At 43.0% G+C, this 27,635-nt stretch overlaps 1 protein-coding gene across 1 annotated transcript; it reads left to right on the top strand.

Moving 5' to 3' along the window:
- On the top strand, positions 1-27,635 carry SLC25A33 (solute carrier family 25 member 33). The gene is made up of 7 exons (XM_082434360.1): positions 1-330; positions 9,061-9,240; positions 18,376-18,453; positions 20,607-20,707; positions 22,682-22,748; positions 25,683-25,963; positions 27,139-27,635. The coding sequence occupies exons 1-7, from the start codon at positions 275-277 to the stop codon at positions 27,339-27,341; spliced, it is 966 nt and encodes a 321-aa protein (XP_082290486.1). The 5' UTR covers positions 1-274; the 3' UTR covers positions 27,342-27,635.

The following is a 27,635-nucleotide window of genomic DNA, read 5'->3' as shown; positions in this document are numbered from 1 at the left end:
GCCCCCGCACGTGACAGCCGCGCGCCGGGCTCCGGCTGGCTGCTGGGCTCACGCTGGCTGCCGGGCTCGCGCCGCAGAGGCAGGTGAGGCGCCTGTGGCCACGCGGCAGAGGGCGCGGGCCGAGGGAGCCAGTCGTGGGGGCGCGCGCGCATGGAGGCGGTGCCGGCGGCCTCCTGAGGACAGCCGGGAGAGCGGAGCGGCCACCTCGTGCATCCGTCAAGCCGCCTCGAGCCCGCGGCACCCGGCGGCTGCGGGCCGCGGAGCCGGCGCGGCCATGGCGACGGGCAGTCAGCAGAAGGAGAACACGTTGCTTCACCTCTTCGCCGGCGGGTGAGTGTCCCGGCCCGACTCCGCGCCCCCGCCCCGCGCCCTCGGTGCGCCGGGGCCGGTTACCGGCCCTCTCGGGGCTGAAGCTCCGCCTCCCGAAAGAGGAAGTCCCGGCGTGGGGGTGGTGGGAAGCGTCGGGGGGAGAAGGGCCTGTCCCACCTCCTGGCCGCATCCCCGGAGGGTGATTTTACGCCGCGTGCGCCGCGCCCACGCCCACCCCCATCCCCACGGCATCTCCAGCTTTTTCTCCTTTTAAACAGTTAGTGGCTGGTCTGACGAGTGTCACTCGGGGGCCGTCCTGCCAGGCCACGCTGCGCTTAACGACCCTCTGCCTAGATTCTCCTCCTGGGCCTTTTCCCGAAGGCTCTGGGCGGTCTTGGGGATGCTCCGTTTGGCCCGGGAGTCCCTCAGGGTAGCGCAGGGGCGAGTTCAGATGGTCGAGAGGGCTGCCGGTATTGGGCATCAGCAGGGGCCTGGAAAGTGCTAGTGAACCGTGATGCTGCGGTCAACAACCTGTGGGAGAGCAGTCGGGAAGGTGTGCTGAAATGCTTCTCACCTGCTGGTTGAAGCGTCCAACGTCAGAAACAACATTAAATCTAAGATGTGCCCTGTTTTGAAAGTATCATGAGTTTGATCGTCATGGCACCTTGTATTTTTTCAATGGAGGCAACGTATTTTTAGGGAGGTGGGGTGGTAGGGGGTTAGGAAGGGAGCTGGTGTTTTTGTTTTTTTCAGAAAATAAAAGTAAAAATGTTTTGTATTAGTAATTTGTTTTCTTTTAATGCAGTCTTTGGGTCCTTTTGGAGTCTTCTAGATGTTTGGAGTCTTATTTGAGGACCTCACAGGCCTGGCACAGCCATTTTTAAGTGTAGGACATTCTGCATAAAGTAGAATTTATCCTGGATTATTAGCTTGATTTGTGTATTTTAGTTGCAGCTTAGTGTTTTAGTTACTACCCAGATATGTTCCTTATTACAAACAAGTAATGGTTGAGAATTTATTTGCAAAAATGACCATGATGAAAGTGTTCCTGAGCGCTCTGTACTTTTTATCGTAGTGGATTACCCAGTTACGTTGTTTCTCCGGTCAGAGAAAATTGGTTGTTCTTCATACACAGGAACGATTTCTCATTCAGCTCTTCCCTATCAATCCCCCTCCTTTTGCTTCATCTCCCCCTTGATACTTACTTTGAGAGTAACACAAGGTTTGGGGAGGGATTCCTAAATTAAGAGTACATTAATTTGTCAGTGTGGGGAATTTTAAACAAGTTGACCATGTTATTTAAGTCATTTCTCAAGCTAAGAAGGATAGCTAATCATTTCTTTTTTAATGATTTTATACTCAAGTGATTTTGATTTACAGTTTTTAAGTGAGGTGGTCTTTTAAAAAATTCTTGTATTCCAAACTGGGAGAGTTACTTGCTCTGGAGCAGCCTCTGTGAGGCTTGCTTGGTACTTGATTCCCCTGTCGGCATGACTCTCCCTACACGCCCTTCACAGTGCCCTCTGGCTGCTGATTCTCCCGGAGCACCAGCCTCTTACCTTGTGATGGAGGAAAACTGCAATAGCCAGCACAGCTCTGGACTGATTGAAACGTGGAGTTTATTAGAGTGGTGCCTGGGGCTATTGTATTTAATAGGTTTCCTTTCCTTCATTAGCAGTTCTCGGGATTCCTTGCAGATATGCAAGAAAGAAAATAAATCTTCGAAAAGGATGCTTTCAGAGTAACTAATTGGATTTCTACTCATTCCCACTAGCCTAAAATATACTACTTCCATTTCTTTTAGGGAAGATCATTAAAGGAGCTAAGTATCCAATGGATGTATCATGCAGTTAAAATCAGTCAGTGCAGTGGTCCCCCCCCTGTGTGGTGGAAGTCTGTGCTGCTTTGCCCCAAGTAACTAGTTTCCACTGTTAAGCTGGCCTCTTTCCAAAGAACTGAGTACTTTCTTTGAAAAGGAGTCAGAGCCCCTGCTTTTTAAGGGGGGCTCTGTGACATTTCTCCTGATTATTGAATAGCCATTGGAAACTAACATCAAACAAGTTTAATGCTATAACTAATTAATGATACTGAGTAAATATTTTTATCAGGTATAACAGGCTTATGAATAGTTGAAAATTAATTTTAGATTCTGGAAAGTAAAAACTACACCTAAAATAACTCGCTGTCTTTTAAATTTCTTAAAAAATTTTTTAAGCAGTTTTGTGTGTTCTTCGCAAGGCAAAAATACTCCGAAGTTAACCTGTAATAGTCATCTTTTTAATATAGTGTTGCCCTTTAAGAAAGAAGAGAACTGGAGGAGAAACACCCACAAACCAACACCTAGAAATAAGCACTTTAGAATCAGGTCTGTGTGTGTATATGTGCACCAAATGTAATTTCATAGTTAATTTTAAAATAGGTTCCCATTCTTTATACATGCTTCCTCCTTAGAAATATGTTGGGTTTTGATGGCAGCATGGTAGTGAATTCTCTGAATGTACTCCTAATCAGTCGTTACTGTTCTGTGGTTGCAGTGAAGAAGGTAAACACAGTTTCCAAGCCCAGTGACAGGAATTCAGGGAGGCTCTTATAGTGATTTATGACAGGGCTACCTAATTTATTCTGATTACATAATTTCTTTCTGATCTTTCATTGCTAATTTTTTGCTGTTATAAACTGGACATCCTTATGTGTACCTGTGTAGTTGTCTGATTATTTCCTTAGGATAAACCATTAGAAGTACAATTGCTGAGTCAAAACACATTTTTAAGGCTTTTGATAGCTACCAGCATCTTCATAAGCCATCTGTTAGGGTGGTTTGCTTCTGTGTGAGGGAACCTCATTCATTTGATGTCGATTTTTAGTATTTTTAGGGATTCTGCTGTTTTCTGCTTTCTCTCCTCCTATCCCCAAATCTGGGTAGTATTGTTGTCAAGACAAAAAACCTAAACAAATTTTATTGTAAACCTATCATTCCTTTTCTACTGTTTAAACCAGACCATTAAGAGAACGACTGAAATCCTCCGAAGTGGCCCTTCTGTGTCTAGGCCTTATGTCTGTTGAGAAAAATCTCTTCTTAAACTTCCCCTATCAAATGACTTGGGGATTCCGGTTGTGCGTGTAGTGTTGGTGATGTCCTTCGCCTGCTGAACAAGCAACAACGTGGCAGGGTGGCGATTCAGGAGAGTACTCAGCACCTGAAATAGCTGTGCTAAGCTGCCCTTAGATTAGAGGTTGATGGCCTCGATAATATGCATTAAGTCTTATTTTTATGGCATGGTTTTGTCATTAAATGTACTTACATAGCCTTTAAAATGTATTTTAATGGGGATATGGTATGTCTTTAAGGTTTTTAAAATATGTAACCTAAGACAATGTTCATAATTCAGTATTTCCCCCCATTACGGACAGCTGTCACCTGGCGTACTCCTGTACTGTCCTTGTCCCTACAGATTTAATCTGTATCAGCTAATGGTTAGTTTTGAAGTGTTAGGCACATGTTAATATATCTGCTAAGGAACGATGTAGAGAAGATGCAAGATTTATTTGCAATGATGAAAGAAGTTTTGATATAGTGTGCCCATTTATCTTATATAAGGCTTATATAAATGTATTAAGGCTATAAATTGACTTTGATTTCATCCGGTGTATTTTATATATGTGACATTTTAAAAAAATGTATTGTGTTTGGATGAAAGATTCCTGCTAGAATTTAAGCTTCACGAGGGTAGCACCCATGTCTGTTTTCTTCACTGGTCCATCCTAAGTACAGTGCCCACCCCACATGTTAGAGATACTTCACTGATACTTGTTTAATGAGTAACTAACTGATGTGGCCTGTTAAATTGTCCCAAATAAAGAAAAGCAGTACTTTATTTGCGAATTATGAACATGGTTCTGTAGTAAGATTTGCTGAAACTGAATTGGCATAAGGTAATATTATTTTGGATTTGTGTATTTGTGAAAGATAATGATTCTCTTCAGATTCAGCAGGTACTGTAGAGGTTTTTTTCAATAAATTTATTTATTTTATTTATTTATTTTTGACTGTGTTGGGTCTTCATTGCTGCACGAGGGCTTTCTCTAGTTGCGGAGAGCGGGGGCTACGCTTCATTGCAGTGTGCGGGCTTCTCATTGCGGTGGCTTCTCTTGTTGCAGAGCACGGGCTCTAGGCGCGTGGGCTCGGTGGTTATGGCATGCAGGCTCAGTAGTTGTGGCACAGGGCTCAGTAGTTGTGGCTCGTGGGCTCAGTAGTTGTGGCTTGCAGGCTCTAGAGGACAGGCTCAGTAGTTGTGGCCCATGGGCTTAGTTGCTCCATGGCATGTGAGATCTTCCCGGACCAGGGCTCAAACCCATGTCCCCTGCATTGGCAAGCGGATTCTTAACCACTGCGCCACCAGGGAAGCCTGCAGAGTTTTTTTATTCGGGTGCTGTTTCAGATTTTTTTTTCTAAATGAGGTAGAATATAGAAAATGGCATCTAAAGGATAGTTAGCTGCGTCAAAAAATACGCGTTTTGCTTTTACTGAGTGAATACAGAATTTGCGTAATCAAAATCTTCTAAGCCCTATGCTAGGGATTCAAATAAAACATTCCAGATAATTATGTATAAAGAGGCACTCTTTTTTTTCAAGTAGTGACAATAGAGGTAGCAGATGAAAGGAGGAAATTACCAAAAGCTCCAAAGATTGGGATCACAGGGTGTCTGGCCGTATTATTAGTTAGTAGAATCCATATTGTAGTTAATGTATAAGCTGTGAGTCTGGAAACCAGTTTACTATCAGTTGGGTAGCACTTACAATAAAGAGCATCTTGGTCTTGGCTTTAGTGTCTAAAATGAGTGAGTGTATAGAAAACAGCTTCTTGTTGAAAACATCTAGGTTTTAAAATCCTCCTTGTTGCTTGAAGCTCAGAGTTAAAAGGTAAAAATTTGTGTACATAATTATAAAATTTTGTCTCTGATTACATAAAGACTGTAGATAAATGCAGTGCATATATTGTGGTAGTAATAGTCCTGTTTGTTCTGCTATAATGTGGAGGGGAGGCGCCTAAGGCACAGGTGGAGAAAACAAGCGAGGCCTTTGTGGGTGAAGGTAAACAGTTAAACGCATCTTTATGTCATAAACACAAGACTTCAGTTCTGGGCAGGAAGAATGAGAGAAGGTAGAGAATGAGGGGAAGGGGAAGGAACAAGTAGTAAAAGATGAAAAAGGTGCAGAAAAATACAGGTAATAGGTTTTTTTTTTTTAGAAAATTAGGCAAATAGGTTTCAGAGAACAACTACCTCTTGTGGCTGCTTTGAGACGTGTAATTTACCTGCTGAACAAGCAGCAACGTGGCAGGATGGTGATTCAGGAGAGTACTCAGCGTAGTTTAGTGGTCTAGGATGTGGGTATCCAATCAGAATTAGTCAATTTCTTGACTGTGTGATGCCAGGACTGCGTCACCGTGAAACTCAATGTCGAATGTGACTTTTCCTGCCTTCTGAGCATTGGCTACCAGGGCCCCCAGCTGAACCTACTCTAAGACTTAGAAGGAGGTGGCAGAATTTGGCTGACTGCCGTTGACCGCTGCACCCCAGGCTGTATATGCAGAGCAGAGAGGTTATAGTTGTCAGCACTGTGGCGTTTGGAGTGTTGAGAGAGGCTTTTGCCGTCACTGTCCCCTTCCCTGTCACCAGCCCCTACTGGTCTGTAGGTTGAGGGAGGTTGTGAGGCTGAGAGATGGGCACCTTGCTCTGTGTCCAGAGGCTTCCTGAAGGCGGGAGGCTGCTGCATTATCGGCCCACGCCAGCAGGATGAGAAGGGGCAGTGTGGTGTGCTTGGGAAGGACATAGGGCTGACTTCCTACCCAGTGCCAGTCTTGTTGCTTCGTGGTGGGTGTGGAAGGACACTAGTGGGCTCCATCGGCTTGGTGTCAAGGAGCATGGGGACCAGAGGAAGGAAGGACACCTAGTGCTGCCTGCAAGGTTCCCAGGCCAAGTTAGGCCAAAAGGAGATTGGGGGATGGACTGCTGGTGGGCCGAATACAGGGGTTCTCAGTGTCGGGGCTCTTGGGGAGATTGAGCACCACCCCAGGGAGGCCTGCGCACCATTTACACTGACTCATAACATTCGCCGAGGCCACCAATATACGTAACACATGGCCAGGTGGACCCACAGCTAGACCTGGACCATTTACATAAGACTGCTTCTCTCCCAGTCCTCGCGCCCAGAGAGCCCTAAAAGGAAGGGAAGAAAAAAAAGCGAAAGAGCAGACCAAGTCCCCTCGATGTGTTCACGAGACTGAATTTGAACAGCTGCGAGGACGGGAGAGGCAGGATTCGGTGGAGCACAGCTGAAAAGCAGTGCCAGGGAGGACCGGCAGACAGAGCTGAGGTCTACACCGTCTCTGGATGGAGATTCCTGAAGGGCTCCGTTAACGCCTTCTGCGGGGTTGCGGTGGATGGGGCTTCATCCCAGCTAGTTGACTGGGTGAGGAGCCAGGCTAATATTGAAGGTCTTTGCATTGAAGAATTGAGAATTGACAGGACCTTTTTTTCCTACAAGGAATATAATTTGTTGTACTCTGAAGTGCTTTGGACCCAACTTGACTAAATATCTTTAGAAAATTTAGAAAGCCAATCTAGGGAAGGCAGTGTTTTGATTCATATGATGTTATCTCCTCAGACTGATGAATGTCCAGGACGTGTGGTTCATGAAGAAAGAAAAAGCAGTTGAACTGAAAGATTAACTTTTAAAATTCTGCTGTGAAATGTCTTAAATTTCAGGAAGAATCTTCTTTGGACAATTTAGTTTAATGTCAGAACTTGTCTTCTAATTAAGAGTATTTTAGTGAATTTGTATCCAACACAGCTTAATGATTTAAAATATCCTTTGGGGGGACTTCCCTGGCAGTCCAGTGGTTAAGACTCCGCACTCCCACTGCGGGGAGCATGGGTTCGATCCCTGGTCAGGGAACTAAGATCCCGCATGCCAACCTGCATGCCAAGCTGTGCAGCCAAGAAAAAAAACAACAGTCCTTTGGGTATTTATCATCTAAGATTTTTTTTCCTGGTAGATGAGGAAGGGCTTAGCTACTGAGCTTACAGTTGGCAGTGCTTTCCCAGTTTTTAGTTGTTCCCCGTGATGCTGCGAGGCTGCCTCGTCCCTCTCGTGGGAGAGGCACCTGGAGAGCCTCAGCTTGCCCTGAAGGAGGCCGGGACCTTTTCACCGCCCCACCCCTGCCCTGGGCACGGTGTGTAACGTGTAGAACGGTGGCTGTGGAGTGAGTGTGGCCCGCCATCCCCAGGAGGTGTGCCCAGCTCGCCCTAGGTGGGCATTCGCTCTGTTAGCAGGCACCGTCCGGCAGGCCATCCTCTGATCGGTGGCATTGGTGTGGATGACAGCTGGCCGAGGTAAGGAGCACTGCTGACCTGGGGACAAACCAAAGGTGGTTGACCCGTGTCGTATTGGAACTTGTTGACTTTCTGATGAAAGAATTTACCCAAAGCTCTATTTATTTTATTTATTTATTTTTTTCAGCGACATGGAGTCAGGTTACTGACTTAAGATATTTCTTTATCTTACTCTGGAGCTTGTAAGTTTTCCAATGTTTAAAATGTTACACTGTTTTTCAAGCACATGGCTCTTTTTTAAAAATATTTATTTATTTGGTTGCACTGGGTGTTAGTTGCGGCACGCGGGCTTCTTAGTTGTGGCATGCAAACTCTTAGTTGTGGCATGCATGTGGGATCTAGTTCCCTGGCGAGGGATCGAACTCAGGCCCCCTGCATCAGGAGTGTGGAATCTTAACCACTAGAGAAGTCCCGAACCTGTGTATTTTAATGCCAGGGATACAAAGATGAATACAACGCAGGTCCTGATCTTCAGTGTTTTCCAAAGAGCAGAACCTGTGTCGCTGGTGGTATGGGGGTGGCTTTAGATGGTACAGGACTTTGTTACCTAGAACCAGCCCATCAGACGTGCAGTTTCGTGGATATTATTGTTTAAGAAAAGATGAAAGTAGGTATTCTAGGATAAATAGGTGAAAAATATTTAAATTTTAAGTTTAGGTAATATTTCAGTATAAACAAATTGTAAAGGGTCGTTTGGGGAATGCTGACCCACAGAGACAGTGCATCTAATGAAATCCCAGAGGATGAATTGATTAGTTCTGACTAAGGGAAACACAAGGACTTAATGATTAAAAAGTAAGCTTTAGTTTGATTTTCAATGGAGTCCAAATTAATCAGATTTCAATGAAAATCTGGGTTGTAATAAACATTGATTTTCAAAATAGTAGCATTACCTGAATAACTATTTTGTTTCACTGTGAAAAGATGCATTCTCTAGAATATTCATTGCAACATGAGAGTGAAATTGGAAATGACATGAACGTCTAACGGTAGGAAATAGGTTAAAATATTATACACTGATAGAGAGGAATAGTATGCAGCCATTACAAATGGTAGTGTAGGTGTACATTGACATGGAAAGACATTCACGATATCTAGATAAGAAGAAAAAAATGTGAGATTGAAAAGCCACTAATGAAAAGCCCTAAAGGATATACTAACGTGTTAACAGTGGTTATCTTTTCAAGCTGCTGGGATTTCAGCTAATTTTTTTTTAAACTCTTGGTATGCTCTAATTATGAGATGAACATAGGTACCTTTTTTTTTTTTTTAACAGAGAAAAGTTCAGTTTCCCGTTTCATCTGTGTACAGAACAGTATAGCTTTTCTGATCCTGTTGTGATTTCTTCTCTTACAGGTGTGGAGGCACGGTTGGTGCTATTTTCACTTGTCCACTAGAAGTCATTAAGACGAGGTTGCAGTCTTCAAGATTAGCTCTTCGGACGGTCTATTATCCTCAGGTTCATCTGGGGACCATCAGCGGAGCTGGGATGGTGAGACCAACGTCAGTGACGCCTGGACTCTTACAGGTTCTGAAGTAAGTTCAGTCCCGGTTCCAACTCCTGCCCCCAGCCCCCCACCCCCACCCCCGCCCCCACTGTCAATGCAGAATGTTCATCAGGCCCATCAGATGGAATGTTCTGTTTGTACAGGCTTTGTCCAAATTTAAGAATTAGGTTTCTGTACCAATACCTTTGAACTTTGACCTTGCTCTCTTGGCCTGAGGGCTCCCGGTGTGCACGTGATCATCGTCCAAGGACAGTTAAAGTAAACCTAACAAAGCAAACCCAACACCCGTGTTTAAACTGTTGCATCAAAGTGTTGCTCTTGCCCCAAATCTTCTGAGGGCCAGCGAGAAGCTCTGAGGTGGCAGAATGAAATTAAAATGTTTTAAATTACACAAGAGGAGGGTTGTGACTATTTTAAGAGGAAGTAATATGGAAATAAAATGTTGCAATTTTTTACTTTTTATTTGGAAATAATCTTACATTTATAGAAAAGTTGAAGTATATATTTAGTAAAATGGTCTTTAAAATTTTTGTTTCATACCTAGGCTATCTGCCTAATTTATTATTTTTACTGCATTAAAATATCTCATTTGTTTACAAAGTAGCTAAATATTCTTAGGTCAAAGTTGGCTTATCAGTCTCTACGCGAAAGGCAAAATCAGTAATTCAGAAGAGCGCTTGGCAATGTCTGCGTTTTAGCTTGGGGCCTTGTGCTTTAAAAGAGATGTTCAGTAAATGATAGTTGAATTTGACTACACTGATATTCAGAACTCTAGCACTGATCATCGGGAGAGCATGGGTTCAAGAGAGACACAGCTGTGTATCAGTGTGCGTGTTTAATTGGGAAGTGTTAGAAAAAGATGCAGTAAAATGGAAGTGCTCTGTCTTAATAACCACAACACTTCGCACTTTGGGCAGAGTTTCGTCACGTTTTAGATAAGGTAGAATGGATTGGAAAGCACTTAATTTATTTTTAGGTACGTTTTGTTTGTAAAGCCGACTTCTGAGTCACTCAGGCACCCATGCCAAACACACGTACGAGGGTGCATCCAAGCTCGGGCAAAACTGGGCAGCAGGACCAGCTGCCGAGGGCAAGGTCCCAAGTGGGAGAATCAGAAACCCAACTAGGGGAAGAGCCGGCTGGTACCCAAGACTCGAGGAGAATCTTTTTTTTTTTTTTTTTTTAATTGAACGCTGAGAAGGGTTGAGGAGGCACAAAAGGCAGAAAGTTAGGGGCAGGCGCAGGGAAGGCGGAAGCACAGAGACAGGAGGCACGCTTTGCTCTCAGTAAGGAGAGAGACAAGCCCGTTTCCTCCAAAAACATGGCTCTGAAGACACCCCATCGCAGTTCGCCTTTTTATAAGTGTAGTCACTAGCAGTGTCTCAAATGACACCTTTCTTCTGAGGAACTTAAAATGCTTTGGACCTAGTGAAACAGGTAGTTTGCCAACTCTGCTAACATCCAAGGTGAACTTCCTCTTACATGCTTGCCAACAACGCATGACTAGTGGATTCATCTACTTACTGTAACTGGGAAACTCCTGGCCGGAAGTTGAGGGTGTCACCGGGGCCAAGCCCGTAAGGTAAATGGGACTGCTTCTCTAGTTCAAGTATTTCAGGATGCGTGTTCTGCGCGCCCCAGTACCTCTGTCTCTCTATCGCCAGTAAATCTCTCTCCATGTATGTTTTTCCCCAATTAGGACAATTGTTTACTAAAATGTAAACCAAAGGGGAAGAAAAGCCTCTCCATCTTTTAAAACACATGAACAGTGCCCACACCGCACGTAAGACAACCCGTTTTCCTAAGTGGTCTGGCGAGAGACCTTGCCCCCTGCTCCATCCTCGGGAGCAGCGGAAAAACTTCTGCCCAGATGCCTCCAAGGCCCATGCCCCACCCCCCAGTAAAAGCCAAAGCTACCTCCGGGGCCTGCCGGTCTCAGCACCCCTGTCACCCACCCCTCCCATTACCTCCCTGACTTCATCTCCTCATATTTCCCCTCCCGAACCCTTTCGGCTACACCAGCCTCATGCTGTCCCTTTAAAAGACTGGGAACTCTGGAACATTCCACAGCAGGGCTTTTCTACTGGACATTAACTGTATGGCTGGCCCTCAGTTGTCACTTTTGCAGGAAGACCTTGCAGTGACCATGCTGTTGAAAACTGAGCCCTTCCATCATGCCCTGTGCCTCCGTCCTGCTTTATTTCTATCCACAGCACTCACCTCTATCCAACACACTGTGTAGTTTACTTATTTATATTGTTTCTTTTCTCTCCCTGCCCCCACCAGAACGGAAGTACCTCAGAGGCAGGGACTTTGGTTTGTTTTGACCACCGAGGTATCCCCAAGCACTGAGAATGCTGCCTGTCACACAGCAAGAATTCAGGACAAATAGAATGTGGCACATCAGTAAGACCCTGAATATAAAGAGCTTGACACACACTGCTCCCCCCACCATGTAAATAATAAATATTAGCTGCTAGCATAATACATACTTTTTGTACTTTTGAAACATAAGAATTATAACTGAGTTTCTTGGTAGCCAAGGCAAAAAGGGGACTCTCATACTACATAATTCTCCTCTGGAGAAAGCACACTTGCTCTTCGGGGCAGATGTATGTCATTTCCTATTAATAAGTTCTGAAAGCAGTCTGTTACCCAGTACTTACATCCGACAGTGTACCAGCATAAGAAGCAGATCTTTTAGGATGCTTTAATGGAGGCGGACTACTTTCCACTTTACCACCAGCCTCCTGGCTCGTCTGGATCATTGGACTGCTTTCTGATTCTTCCGTTAATCACCCCTAGGCTAGGGCAGTGATGATGGTCTTCAGAGCGGGCTCTTTATCCAGGAAATGGTAAACCGAGGACAGAGATCCAGGCCTTTTCTCTATGCCACAAAGCCCATCAAGGTTGTCCCTTCACAGTTTTAGAAGCCATTGGGTTTATCAGATGATTATTCATTTAAAACTAAGCTGCTTATTATTAGTCTTACTCTTCCAAGAAGTACTGCATTTATCTTTTTTTTTTTACTTGTTTTTATTTGTTTATTTATTTTATTTATTTTTATTTTTGGCTGCGGTGGGTCTTCATTGCCGCATGCGGGCTTTCTCCAGTTGCAGCGAGCGGGGGCTACTCTTTGTTGTGGTGCACGGGCTTCTCTTGTTGCGGAGCACGGGCTCTAGGCACGTGGGCTTCAGTAGTTGTGGCACGCGGGCTCAGTAGTTGTAGCTCATGGGCTCAGTAGTTGTGGCTCACGGGTTCTTCTAGAGCGCAGGCTCAGTAGTTGTGGTGCACGGGCTTAGTTGCTCTGCGGCATGTGGGATCTTCCCGGACCAGGGCTCAAACCCGTGTCCCCTGCATTGGCAGACGGATTCTTAACCACTGTGCCACCAGGGAAGCCCAAGAAGTACTGCATTTAAAGACTTAACAGACAACAGAATTTGTGTACAGGAAGTTTATTTTTCAAATTACAGATCAGTGTTTGCTTGTGTCTCGTGTTAGGTTAACCTATTAGAGCAAAAATATTCTCCAGTGGAGCATCAATTACCTTTATATTTTGAATGTAGTTACTTAAAAAGAAAAAAGGCAAGATGTTAAAACAATTAGGCTCTCACTATTAAATTTACCAAGGGGTAATTAATAATCCTTTTATTCAGGTATCTGCCTTAAAAAGTCTTATGACTTAATCTTTTTGTTTTTTCCTAATCAGAACTCCTGTTCTTTAAACTACTTCAGGTACTTTATTTTTGTTTTTTGAAGTACCTCTTTAATCTGAAAAGTAGTATGTTAGTGAGGTCATTGCTCTTTTAAAAACTGATGGGTTCAGATGAGAGCTTTGTCCTGGATTGGTCTGTGGTATGCATAGTATGATCTAAAATAGTGAAGAGAATGAAGCGCTCCAAACAGGACCCTAATTTCTTTCTGCATTTCTTTCCTAAATGAAAGTTTCTATGACTGTGGGAAAATTAGTCTGGGTCCTAACAAGCTGAGGAGTACCATTTATTGTAGGAACTTGATTGTTCCAGAAAAGTTTTGTAAACATCCAGCTAGGTTAGCAGTTTGAATTATGTAACAGATTTGACTTTTTGCCCACTGTTAATATGCGTAACTATGGAGACAGCCTTTCTGCAGTTCTTAAAAGGCCTGAGTCACTTGAGGACATGCATTCCCTACTGCATTATAGATGAGCGGCTCCCAGCTCCCTGGAGCCAGAGATTCCCTTAATTGTGCGTAGGTGACCCCTGGGCCGGCTGCACGGTGGACGTTCGTGGGGACCAAAGATGGAGTCTGAACTTTAAAAAATGTTGAATGTATTGACCGTTTGAAATCTTTTACATGCTATATACTATAAGGTGTAGGTCACTTCAGGGTGTTATTTGAGAGAAGTTTTGGACGAGAGAGCCTGGCTTTTTAAAAGCCCAATCCTGTTTTGAGAAGGAGTAACAGTAAAGTATTTAAAGTTGAAAACACTAAACTCTGATGCCTGTATTAAGGACCAGATGGCTTGGTTTTGGCCAGTGTGAAAATGCACTGAAACTCCATGTCCTTCATTTGGAGTGTTAGGTTTACAGAAACCCACGAATTGTCTTTACCCCAACCCTTGCTTCGCGACTTTGTGGGCTACAAACATGAGTTCAGTATTTTTATAACCTATGGCCTATAGCTTTTTTTTAAGACCTTTTTTTTTTTTTAATAATTTCTAACTTACAGAAAAGTTACAGGAACAGTAGAAATAACTTGCTTATATACTCTACCTCAGGTCACTTGTTTTTAATATTTTGCCACATTTGCTTATCTGTTTTTGCTCTATATACATACAGTTTTTTTTTTCTGAACCATTTGAAAATCGGTTACATGCATTATGTCCCTTTACCCTTAATTCTTTAGCATTTATTTCCTACGAAAAGGATATTCTCTTAAAACCACAGTACAGTTTTCAAGTTCAGGAAATTTAATATTGATGTACTGCTTTCTAACTAATCTACAGTCTATATTCCAGTTTTATCATTTATCTATTGTTAAGCGATTGATTTAGCACAAGGGTTAAATTTTGTTTTAAAACTCTGTTCCTACCAATATGTCTTCTGTTTTCAAAAACTTTTTCAGTGAGGCTTTCTGGGTTTTTTTTGTTTCTTTAACTGCTTTATTAAGGTGTAATCCACATGCCATGCAATTTGCCCACTTAGAGCACACCGTTCTCCTGTTGTAGTATGTTCAGAGTTTTGTGCTCCCATCACAACAATTCTAGAACGTTTTCATCCCCACTACAAGAATCCCCTAACCTGTTTGCAGTCACTCCCCATCCCCAGGCCCCCAGCCCTAGACAACCAGGTACTAATCTTCCTTCTGTCTATATAGATTGTCTCCTGGATATTTCATCTAAATGAAATCGTACAGCATATGGCCTTTTGTGTCCAGCTCCTTTCACTTAGCCTACTTTTTTTTTTTTTAAGATTTATTTATTATTTATTTTATTTATTTTTTGGCTGCGTCGGGTCTTAATTGCGGCACGCCGGATCTTCGTTGTGGTGCGCGGGCTTCTCTCTAGTTGTGGCGTGTGGGTTTTCTCCTCTCTAGTTGTGGCGTGCAGGTTCCAGAGCATGTGGGCTCTGTAGTTTGTGTCACGCAGCCTCTCTAGTTGAGGCACGCCAGCTCAGTAGTTGTGGCGCATGGGCTTAGTTGCCCTGGGACCTGAACAGATATTTGGACACTCACGTTCATAGTAGCCAAAAGGCAGAAGCAGCCCAAGTGTCCATCCACGGGTAAATGGGTGAACAACATGTGGGGCATCCATATAATGGATTTATAATTTAGCCTTAAAAAGAAGGAAATTCTGACACATGCTATAACATACATGAACCTTAATGACACTGTGCTGAGTGAAAGAAGCCAGTCACAAAAGGACAAATACTGTAGGATTCTACTTGTATGAGATCCCTAGAGCAGTCAAATTCGTAGAGACAGAAAGTAGAAGGGTGGTTGCCAGGGCTGGGGTGGGGGGATGGAGTGTTAGTGTTACTGGGTATGGAATCTGTTTGAATTTTTGAATTTTATTTTATTTATTTTTTTAATACAGCAGGTTCTTATTAGTTATCCATTTTATACATATTAGTGTATACATGTCAATCCCAATCTCCCAATTCATCACACCCCCGCCACTTTCCTCCCTTGGTGTCCATACGTTTGTTCTCTACATCTGTGTCTCAATTTCTGCCCTGCAAACCGGTTCATCTGTACCATTTTTCTAGGTTCCACATATATGCGTTAATATACGATATTTGTTTTTCTCTTTCTGACTTACTTTACTCTGTGTGACAGTCTCTAGATCCATCCACGTCTCTACAAATGACCCAGTGTCGTTCCTTTCTATGGCTGAGTAATATTCCATTGTATATATGTGCCACATCTTCTTTATCCATTCGTCTGTTGATGGACATTTAGGTTGCTTCCATGACCTGGCTATTGTAAATAGTGCTGCAGTGAACATTGGGGTGCATGTGTCTTTTTCAATTATGGTTTTCTCTGGGTATATGCCCAGTAGTGGGATTGCTGGGTCATATGGTAATTCTATTTTTAGTTTTTAAAGGAACCTCCGTACTGTTCTCCATAGTGGCTGTGTCAATTTACATTCCCACCAACAGTGCAAGAGGGTTCCCTGTTCTCCACACCCTCTCCAGCATTTGCTGTTTGTAGATTTTCTGATGATGCCCATTCTAACTGGTGTGAGGTGATACCTCACTGTAGTTTTGATTTGCATTTCTCTGATAATTAGTGATGTTGAGCAGCTTTTCATGTGCTTCTTGGCCATCTGTATGTCTTCTTTGGAGATACGTCTATTTAGGTCTTCTGCCCATTTTTGGATTGGGTTGTTTGTTTTTTTAATATTGAGCTGCATGAGCTGTTTATATATTTTGGAGATTAATCCTTTGTCCGTTGATTCGTTTGCAAATATTTTCTCCCATTCTCCCATTCTGAGGGTTTTCCTTTCGTCTTGTTTGTAGTTTCCTTTGCTGTGCAAAACTTTTGTGTTTCATTAGGTCCCACTTGTTTATTTTAGTTTTTATTTCCATTACTCTAGGAGGTGGATCAAAAAAGATCTTGCTGTGATTTATGTCAAAGAGTGTTCTTCCTGTTTTCCTCTAAGAGTTTTATAGTGTCTGGTCTTACATTTAGGTCTCTAATCCATTTTGAGTTTATTTTTGTGTATGGTGTTAGGGAGTGTTCTAATTTCATTCTTTCACATGTGGCTGTCCAGTTTTCCCAGCACCACTTACTGAAGAGACTGTCTTTTCAGCATATAGATGGGTCTTGTTTTTGTATCCATTCAGCAAGCCTGTGTCTTTTGGTTGGAGCATTTAATCCATTCACGTTTAAGGTAATTATCGATATGTATGTTCCTATTACCATTTTCTTAATTGTTTTGGGTTTGTTTTTGTAGGTCCTTTTCTTCTCTTGTGTTTCCCACTTAGAGAAGTTCCTTTAGCATTTGTTGTAGAGCTGGTTTGGTGGTGCTGAATTCTTTTAGCTTTTGCTTGTCTGTAAAGCTTTTGATTTCCTCATCAAATCTGAATGAGATCCTTGCCGGGTAGAGTAATCTTGGTTGTAGGTTCTTCCCTTTCATCACTGTAAATATGTCATGCCACTCCCTTCTGGCCTGTAGAGTTTCTGCTGAGAAATCAGCTGTTAACCTATGGGAGTTCCCTTGTATGTTATTTGTCATTTTTCCCTGGCTGCTTTCAATAATTTTTCTTTGTCTTTAATTTTTGCCAATTTGATTACTATGTGTCTCAGTGTGTTTCTCCTTGGGTTTCTCCTGTACAGGACTCTGTGCTTCCTGGACTTGGGTGGCTATTTCCTTTCCCATGTTAGGGAAGTTTTCCACTATAATCTCTTCAAGTATTTTCTCCAGCCCCTCTCTCTCTCTCTTCTCCTTCTGGGACCCCTATAATGCGAATGTTGTTGTGTTTAATGTCCCAGAGGTCTCTTAGGCTGTCTTCATTTCTTTTCATTCTTTTTTCTTTATCCTATTCCGCAGCAGTGAATTCCACCATTCTGTCTTCCAGGTCACTTATCCATTCTTCTGCCTCAGTTATTCTGCTATTGATTCCTTCTAGTGTATTTTTCATTTCAGTTATTGTACTGTTCATCTCTGTTTGTTTGTTCTTTAATTCTTCTAGGTCTTTGTTAAACATTTCTTTCATCTTCTCCATCTTTGCCTCCATTCTTATTCCAAGGTCCTGGATCATCTTCACTATCATTATTCTGAATTCTTTTTTTGGAAGGTTGCCTATCTCCAGTTCATTTAGTTGTTTATCTGGGGTTTTATCTTGTTCCTTCATCTGGTACATAGCCCTCTGCCTTTTCATCTTGTCTATCTTTCTGTGAATGTGGTTTTTGTTCCACAGGCTGCAGGATTTTAGTTCTTGCTTCTGCTGTCTGCCCTCTGGTGGATGAGGCTATCTCTGGAATCTATTTGAGAAGATGAAAAAGTTCTGGAGATGGATGCTGGTGATGGTTGTACAACAGTGTGAATGTACTTTTTGCCACTGAACTATACACTTAAAAATGGAAAATGGTGAAAATTTATGTATATGTTACCACAGCTAAAAGTTTTTAAAGAAAAATCAGGCAGAGTATTCTCTTTGAACTTGATATACTAAGCTTTGGCTTTAAAGAGCAATCATCCGTCCCATGAAAATTAACTGGATTTTTGTATTCCTCATTTCCCTGTTTAGGGCTCTCCTATAATAGGTAAAGATCTAGAAGATAGGATTATTAGAAATAAGGAATAAATCCAAAAGAAATACCATCCGAGGAAATTTCTCAACCTGTTTCTCAGTGAATCTTATAACAAGGACATCATTTCCTGTTTCAGACCCTTTGCTGCTCTCTGCCTTCCTAGGATGTCGGTGGGTAGTGCAAACTCTGAACACCTTGCTCCTGCCTGAACAAGGGAGATTTTGAAGCATGTTTTTTCACTGTAGTAATGAAAGCAGTATTCATCAGTTTTCTGATTTTGTATTGTAATATAATCAGATAAGACCCTGGGGTTTTGTAAACATTCTGTTCTTTATTCAGGGAGCTAATGTGAAGGCTGACCCCTTATCATTTTGCACAGGCCTTGCCTAAGGATTTTAAAGATACATCTTTTCTCGTTATTCAGGTCGATCTTGGAGAAGGAGGGACCAAAGTCACTTTTTAGAGGCTTGGGTCCAAATTTGGTTGGAGTTGCACCATCAAGGTAAGCATTAACCTTTCGGCTAGCTCACTGCATACAGTATCTAATACACTGAGTCCTTTCTTACTGGAGGGGCAACGCCGCTAGATGTCTAGTTTCTTTTTCTGTGGAGGATTTGCCAGAGTGCATCTGACATATAGAAATGGTGATAACTGTTGGCGTGTCTTTCAGTGTGTGCGTGAGAAAGAGATTCTTAGTTATTTTGTTCTTAAGTTGAGAATGATTCTGCTCCCGTCACGTGGTGTCTTCTCTGGGTGTTTGCTACTCTCAGTATGGCGTGGGGTCAGTAGCATTGGCGTCACCTAGGAGCTTGTTAACACTACGCGATCTCAGACCACACCCCAGACCTACATCAGAAGTTGCATTCTGCCAAGACCCACAGGTGATTCATATGCACTTGGAAGCACTGATCTAAAGCAATTTTAAAGGCTTCCGAGCTTACTTTATTTAAAAAATTCTTATTTGTGTTACAAGGTTTAATTCTCTTTAAAGCTTATTTGAATATATCATGCTGCATTGTCTGAATGCAGTAGCCCCTGGTCACGTGGGGCTACTTAAATCAATTAAAATTAAAAATTCAGTTCCTTGGTCTCACCAGCCACATTTCAAGTTACTTAGCATTCATATGTAGCTAGTGGCTCCTGTATTGGAGATCATAGGTATAGTACGTTTCCATCTCTGCAGAAAGTTTTTTTCGACAGTGCTGATACAGAGGATAGGCGTGTGCGGATATGAAAGTGAATGTCTGCGTGTGTGTGTGCGTGTGCGCGCGCGCGCATAGCAGCGTATCTCTGAAAAGTAGGTAAGAAACTGCTTCTAGAAATTGCCTCCTGGGAGGGGGAGCTCAGTGACAAGGGTCACTTACGTGAATCCACATAGTACTTGAATAGACTTTAAGCAAAATTAATCTTTATAACAAAAATGAGAATTTTGTTTTATACAAACTGAAGACTAAAAGCTTCTAGAATACTTGCATATCAGTGCTCCAGTTTATACACAGATTTCCTGAGGATGTTGTAAAAATGCAGAGGTCCAAGAGGGAGGGGATATAGGTATACATATAGCTGATTTACTTCATTGTACAGCAGAAACTAACACAACATTGTAAAGCAATTATACGCCAATAAAAAAAAAATGCAGATTCTTATTAAATCCTTTTGTTCCTTTGGAATTCTGTAGCTTATGTGTATAATCTATTGAAGATATAGAAAGTACTAGTCTGTGAGGTTATATGAGGTATGCATTATTAAGAGAAGGCAAACATACTGCATATATGTAGTAAATTTTTAAAATGGAGTCAGATCTACTTGTGGACAGTGCTAATTTCTGTCAATCTGATATAGAGTCCTGGCCACCACACCCATTTAGAACAGTTGGGACCTAGAAAAAAACGAAAGACTGTTTTATAACACATTCATGATATGTAGTCAGGATCCTAAGTTGAAAAATACATTCTGTAATTGATCCACGGGCCAGCTGAAAAAAAGCATTTTCCCTGACATTGCTGGTGAAGAAGCAGGGAAAATCACAGCCAGGCTCTGCTCTCCAGCCCCAACAGGAGAGGAGACAGAAGTGGGGAAGCAGGCAGAGGCGGAGAAGAGAAGACCGGAGAGCCAAGGTGGGGGGCTCGCCACCCCCAGCAGTCCCTTTCTGGGGCTGGGAGCACGTCAGTGGAGGGCGCATGTGATGAAAACGCATGTGCCACCGTACGTGTTCCTACGTGATCCTGCGTCATCAGGAAAAACGTTCACAGTACATCTGACATACTCATTTTGGTGTAAGGCAGGACAAGTGTGGTATGTTTTAGAAATGTATTATAAATTTTAACAGTTATAGTATATGTTGGTGCTTAAAAGGATTGGCATTCATCCAGGATGAAGACTGTAAACGGACTTTGTATGTATATTACCAAAACCTCATTTTCCTCGGTTATTTTGGGCACGTCCATCATCATTGAGTACTTTCTGGAGGGACAATCAGGAGCTTCCGGAAGATGCCTGCAGCAGGTTTTGGTTTTAGCACAGATAAGGTCAAGCTTTCGGTTACATGTTAACTTCTTTCCCATATTGCTAAATTTGTCAGGGGTTGTGGAAGGACATACGTATTGTATAGCGTCGAACCAGCGTCTTGATAGCATTCTCTCTTTGTTCTAACAGGGCTGTGTACTTTGCATGCTACTCCAAAGCCAAAGAGCAGTTCAATGGCATTTTCGTGCCTAATAGCAATACTGTGCACATTTTCTCAGCTGGCTCTGCAGGTATGTTACCGTAGTGAGTGGAGATGAGTTGCTCACTTTCCTAAAGCATGTGTTGTACCAAACAGCTTTCTCCAGGAATTAGAAATTAGGTCTCTGCTTCTTTTGTATCTAAAGTCCTTTTCCTAAAGCTTTATGTTAGAAGTGATAAAACATGAGTGTTTGAGAGCGGTTTATAACTTGCTTCCGTTTTCTTTTACCCCTGAAGCTTTTTATTCTCCCTCAAAATTGACATGTTCTCATGCATGCTACTGGTTAGTGTGATGTATCTTTTAAAGGAATATTAATGTATTTTCATGCCTTTTTATTACATTATTTTCTAAAATTCGAGCTGCTTTTTCTGTGGCTCCCGACGGTGTCCAGCCTACCCTGAGTATAGTTGGCACTTCTGTCCTTAACAGTTGGATTGTATGATGAGGGCTCAGGGCTTGTAGCGGGATTCTTGGAGTAGGATCAGTGATAGATTAGGTAGCTTCTATTCTTTTTTGAGGGAATCATTCCACCTACCATAGAAAATTCACAAAAGGATTTTTTCCCCAGGAAATACTTGGCAAAAACATGGACATGTAGATTTCTGAGAGAAGGCTATGTCTTTTTCGATGTAACTTTTATGTCTATTTTTAAATAGAAGGGTACTTTAGAGAATTAAATTGGCATTTTATGAAAACTTTCTACCCTCCAAGTTGTACGTATCAGTTTTGTCCCTGTTACTCCAAATGAAAGTACTAGTAATCCATCTGAATAGTTACAGATAATAATTTCTGGACCCCAAATGGGAAATGACATTAGCAGAGCTGCTTCACAACAAGAAAGGTGTTTTACAGAATATGGAGCTCTGAGAGGAGTGCGTGGGGTTCAGAGGAGGTCAGGCTTCACTGCCGAGGCCGATAGGGCGTTAGCGATACGCGAAAAGCTGTGCCCCAGTTTTGTAACTTTTGCAAAATTAACTTAGAGGAACCTTGGTAGATAAAACAGACCTGGAGGGAGTTTTTTTTTTTTTTTTTTAGTGAAGTCTTTAATTTGCTGTTTTAAGGAGCTAATGTTTCTGTCATTGTTTTTTGTTTTGTTTTTTTTCCTCCTTCCTGGTAACATTCAGCTTTTTGGGTTTTTTTTTGTAATTCTAGTATAGCTGATGTACAAAGTTTTGTTACTTTCAGGTGTACAGCAGAGTGATTCACTTTCTTATGTATATACACACACACATATATATTCTTTTTCAGCTTCTTTTCCATTACGGTTTATTATAAGATATTAAATATAGTTCCCTGTGCTGTACAGTAGGTCCTTGTTGTTCATCTGTGGAGGGAGATTTTTAAACCATTATCTAGGGTCCTATTATCTAATCAATCTACTTAGACTGTGGATGAGGTATTCCAGAGGACTCACTGTGTGTCAGGTCAGTACTGCTTTTTTGGTTGGTCTGGAATGATTAACAATATTAAGATGGAGAAGACTTACTTTAAAAATGGTTACTATAGGCAGATCAGTCTTAAAACTTTGATTTCCTAAAATGGTCGGGTGTTAAAATGTCAAAGTTTGGATTCAGGTAAATAGAGATTTAGTTTCTTCTATTTTAAGTTATATATCAGGTACCCTTTTGGATTAGATCAGCAACTTTTTAAAACAAATTATTTCTGAACCTGAACCTTTCCATTGAGTTTTAGAATAGTTTCATATATAGTTACCAATGGAATCACATTAACAGGAATGTCAACAGCACCACCTAGCGGCTGAATGGACTAGACAGGGCTCTAGAAAATTGAGAGATATATGTTAGGTCCTACATACCAGTAGATGTTACATTTTAGGGGACTATAGCTTCCATCTGTAGTATGGAAATATAACTGCTTCCTACCATCCGTTTTTATTATTAAGCCATTGAAAGCCTGATTTCAAAGTTTATCACATGGAATAGACAGCTTTAATAAGCATTGACTCTGTTCACTGATAACATTTTCTATTCTTTTTTTCTTCCAGCTTTTGTCACAAATTCCTTAATGAATCCTATATGGATGGTTAAAACCCGGATGCAGCTAGAACGGAAGTAAGTTGTTAATTGTTCCTTCCTTAATATAAGAACTCTTAGGGCTTTTTTTCTTCCACCAGTTCCAGCTGTGGAGTGAGATGTGTAGCGCGTCCTTAGCCATCCCCATCCTTGTTTTGCCTGAATATAAGCATATGTAGAAACTCCTATTGTCTTGAGGGTGATACTGCCAAGCCTTGTGGGGAGACAAAGGCCAACAGAAATAACACACAAGGGGGTGTCGGAAGTTCGCTCAGTTGTGGCCCCTGATCTACAGGGTAGTCGGTGGGTCTCTGCTCCTGGATGACCCCACCGCCCCCAAGTTGGAGTGCTGCGGGCTCTCCTCCAGGTGGCCTCTCTTTCAAGTGGGAAGATGCCAGGAAGGGCAGAATAGCAAATGCCCCTAGTCTCAGAAGGGGCATTATAATCTCCAAGGCCCTCAGATATCTGAGATTCCTGTGCTGAAACTAGCCAGGGATTCTTGAGATTTTTCATGCTGTGGGTTCTCTTGGCAGTCTCTGGTGAAGCCTACAGGTGCTTTTTAGAACAATATTTTTAAAAGCAGTGAAAACCGATTATTGAAATACAATTATCAGTGGGTTTTTTTTTTAATTGCAATATAGTAATATAATTCTTTAACACATTAAATAAGATCAAAGAGCATCCTGGTAACTACTGTAATTTCAAGTTAGTGAAGATGGTAAACGATGCCTTGTGATAGGATTCTAAGAACCCTTCTGTTACTAGGTTGCCTAGAAGTGTTGTGTGGGGCGCTGGAAACTTCCAGCTAGTCCAGTCTAACCTTAAGCTACCCAGTAAAGAAAGCACGGGAGAGAGCGAGCAAGAGCGCCCCCTGGAAGTGGAGGTGGGGTCAGCCTTAGCTTGTTTTTCTCTTGAATGACCCCCATAGCCTCTGAATTGGTGTTTGATTCTGTGTTCCCCCTAGTCCGTTCTGTCTGAAAGAACCTTCTAAAATGCATCCGGTCTAATCATTTTGAATAGATTGCTTGCTCAGAACCCTTCGATGAATGTCAGTTACTCTCAGGGTCAAATCCTCACTCCTCGGCTTAACGTTCAAGGTCCTTTGCGATTTTCTAAAAATGTCCTGTGCTCTCGTGCTTCCGTCTCCCTGAATCTGCCGTCCCCTCGCCAGGAATCCCGTTTCCCCTTCTTGTCCTGCAAGCTCCAGACCAGCGTCCTCTCCTGGAAACCTCTGGCAATCACTCCCAATTCCAGGTGTGCACACAGTGTCCTAATGTCACTTCTGTTTAGCAGCGGATAAATGCACGAGTCAGCTGAGAGCCTTCCTTTATATGCATTCTTTTAAATCTGGCTGGTAATGACCCGTGCTCAGGACACTTGAAGCTGTGTTTGTGTGGCCTGTGTTAGCATAGCCCTCAACAATGAGTGTTTGTTGCATGCTTCCTGTGCAACTAGTCACAGCAGAAACAGCAGGGAATAAGACATGGGCCCTGCCTTCCAGAAGCTCACAGCTTCAGAAAATAAATAAAGAGAATTCTAGGCTGGTGGGATAAGAGGCCTGAGGTGCTCCAGGACCCTGGAGGGTCCCTAATGCAGTCTGGGCAGGACGTGCAGCCAGGGAGGGGCTCTTGTGGCATCCACCCTCCCATCTACAGAATAGCCTGTGGGCAGCGGCAGGTGCGAAGGTGCCTCAGTCAGGGAATCTGCTGTGCAGAAAATCTGGAGGCAAGAAAGCGTTGTTCATTCCGAGCAGCAGAAAGAAGGGGTGTGTCCTGCATGCAGATGTGCTGGAGAAGGAGGGAGGTGCAGGGAGATAAGATGGGAGAAGCCAAAAGAGAGGGCCACATCCTTAAAAGCCCTGGGGAGGAATGGGCGTTTGGACTCGGCTTTATTTTGAGGCAGCAGAGAGCCGTTAGCGCAGTGGTTCAGGGGGCCTGTCTGTCCTCCATTAGAGGATATTTGGCAATGTCTGGAGATGTCTTTATCTCTCACGACTTAGGTGGCATCTAGTGGGTGGAGGCCAGGGCTGCTGCTAGATATCCTACAAAGCATAGGACCGCCCCCAGCGGAGAATGATCTGGCCCCAAATATCGATAGTGCCGAGGTTGAGAAGCCCCGCATGAGAGGATGTTAAGCAGGGGAGTGACGTGCTTGGCGTTTGTGTTACAAAGGTCACTCCAGGTAGGGAGTGGGGCTGGGGCGACCCAGAGCCCTGGTCTGCTGCCCCACGGGAGGGTCTCCCACGTGCGTCGGGTGAACACTATCCAGTCCTGGGATTCTGTTTGCATCCCGGCGGTTTATGACAACTCCCTGTCGTGGGGTAGGAGCATCCAAGCCGAAGGCTTTTTAGTTACTGTGTAGTCCATTCTGTGTTTACAATTTCACAAATGTAGAAATAATGGAATCAAAATACACCATTTGGAGACTAGAACGATAAGGAAGAATACTCACACTCACCACCCTGTCGGAATGTTGGGGAGTTTTCCTTCAGTATTTTCTTAAAGCATATTTGTACAGTAATCGTAATTATCCTTTACATGTAATTTTGTCCGGCTCTCCACTTTAAGCACTTCCCCATATCTGACTGCCTTCACAACTGTTTTAATCTAGTATATGTACCACGGTTTACGTATCTATTCCCAGGTGTAGACATTGGGATTGTTTTGATTCTGTTGCAGTCGTATTTTCCTCTGTGATGCACACCTTCCATATAGCTCTTTCCAAAAGTAGATCGAAGACCCTGAGCACGAGTCTGTGACTCAGTACAGGTGCACGTCCCACCCTGTGGGCCTGTCGGGTGTCCGGGCTGATGGGCCTGGCTTCACAGCAGGCCGGGCTCAGCCAACCACAGACCAGGGAAGACTGTGGCGCCCACCATGCGATTTCTCTTTAGCTAATCTTTGTGACTCGGTGCAGCAGGCGGGCTCCTTAGCGTGTTGTCGTAACGGCCTCTCGTTGGTCTCCTTTGTGCAGAGTGAGAGGCTCCAAGCAGATGAACACGCTCCAGTGTGCTCGCTATGTTTACCAGACGGAAGGCATTCGTGGTTTCTACAGGGGACTAACTGCCTCGTACGCTGGAATTTCAGAAACCATCATCTGTTTTGCTATTTATGAAAGTTTAAAGAAGTATCTGAAAGAAGCTCCCTTAGCCTCTTCTACAAACGGGACTGAGAAAAATTCCACAAATTTTTTTGGACTTATGGCAGCTGCTGCTCTTTCCAAGGGGTGTGCTTCCTGTGTCGCTTACCCCCATGGTAGGTTTTGCTTTTCCTTCCGGAGCAGGAAAATAGCCATCAGTTTGTGTCAGTATATCCAGACCTCCGTAGCTCAGGTGGACGTGCAAGCCCCTGCAGGTGACAGGGGAGCTGAGCCCAGCTTAGCTGGCTGCAGCTCCTGTGTGCAGCTCACGCGGGCAGTGGGAACTCCGCTTTACTTGGCTCCAGCAGATTGTGGCCAAAACTTGGCTGTGTGGAATGTGGGCCCTGGGTTGTGGAACTTCTGATGTTTCCAAAGAAGCCAAAAATCTGGATTTTATTTAAAATTCCTCAATTTAAAAAAATTATGTAGGAGCCAAGCTTTAAAAAAAATTTCAGCTTCCATTTTGAATGGAGTGCTGAGGAAAACTACTTTGGGTAAGTGTACTTTTTAAGGAATTAATAATAGACCTAATGTTCTACTGAACTACTTTAAAAAGAAAAAAAAAAAACAGCTTATTTTATTGTGCCATGAAAAACAGGTTTTGTTTTCAAACACCCGCTGCACTGTCAGCTGTGACAAATGCACACGGTCAACTTCTCACAGGTCATTGAGTCCCCGTCATGTGCTGGGGCACCGAGCAGCCCCACGGGCTTGCAGAGAGGGGGTTGGATGCTTCCTGGGTCATGTGCCCTGAAGTCCGCTCGACAGGCAGTCACAAGTGTCATGCTGTGGGTGCCAGGGTGGGGCAGGGCCAGGTGGGCAAGGGTCTGAAAAAGGAGCAGGCTGGACGGAGTGGAGAAGGATCCTGGTGGGAGGAGAAAGTTGGGGAGTACATGGGAAGAAAGTTCTGTTGGAGATGTCACCATACGTAATACAAATACACCTCCAGGGAAATGACAGTGTTTACTTCATTGAGAGTAGAAAACCATAAACTATCTTAAAATTGAGTCCCATTCAAACTAAGCTTATTTTTTAAACCCTTAGAAGTTATTTGGTACTTTTGTATGTATACATCAGTCTTGGGACAACTGACCAATTCCCAGAGTTAGAAAATGTTCTGAAAAGAACTTTTCATTGTCTCTCTGTGACTACCCCAGCCAAATAGAGCCGAGATGGCAAAGAGCCACAGCTGTACATTAACGTTTATAAAGCTGTGTGCTTCGCGTTCTCTGCACATATTGCTTGGAAGTACAGTTCATCTGTAGCCTGAAATGTGTGTTTCTCTCTGCAGAAGTCATAAGGACACGGCTCCGGGAGGAGGGCACCAAGTACAAGTCTTTTGTCCAGACTGCTCGGCTGGTCTTCCGGGAAGAAGGCTACCTGGCCTTTTATAGAGGACTCTTTGCCCAGCTCATCCGGCAGATACCAAATACTGCCATTGTGTTGTCTACCTATGAGTTAATTGTGTACCTGTTAGAAGACCATGCTCAGTAACAGGCCCGAAAATTGTGCTCTAGAAGAATAAAACTGAGAAACTCTAGAGAATTTTTTTTTTTTCCATTGATGTGTAGAATGTTTGAGACTGAAACAGGAAAGGCCGTAGAATATCTGGCTTGTATCACCTGTTGGACATTTCCTTTTGGATTCATGCTTTCTGGAAGGTTTAAATTCATTAACGTTAACAGTTAATTATAACTTTTGGTTGGTTTTTTTGTTTTGTTTTGTTTTAACTTAAGAGAATTCAGGATTAAGCAGCCAGTAAATTAAATCATGGTATTTAAGTATAAA

Source organism: Balaenoptera physalus (genome assembly GCF_965194825.1).
Source record: "Balaenoptera physalus genome assembly, chromosome: 1".
In the NCBI taxonomy this organism is placed as follows: Eukaryota; Metazoa; Chordata; class Mammalia; order Artiodactyla; family Balaenopteridae; genus Balaenoptera; species Balaenoptera physalus.
This window is presented reverse-complemented; position numbering and strand designations above follow the sequence as displayed.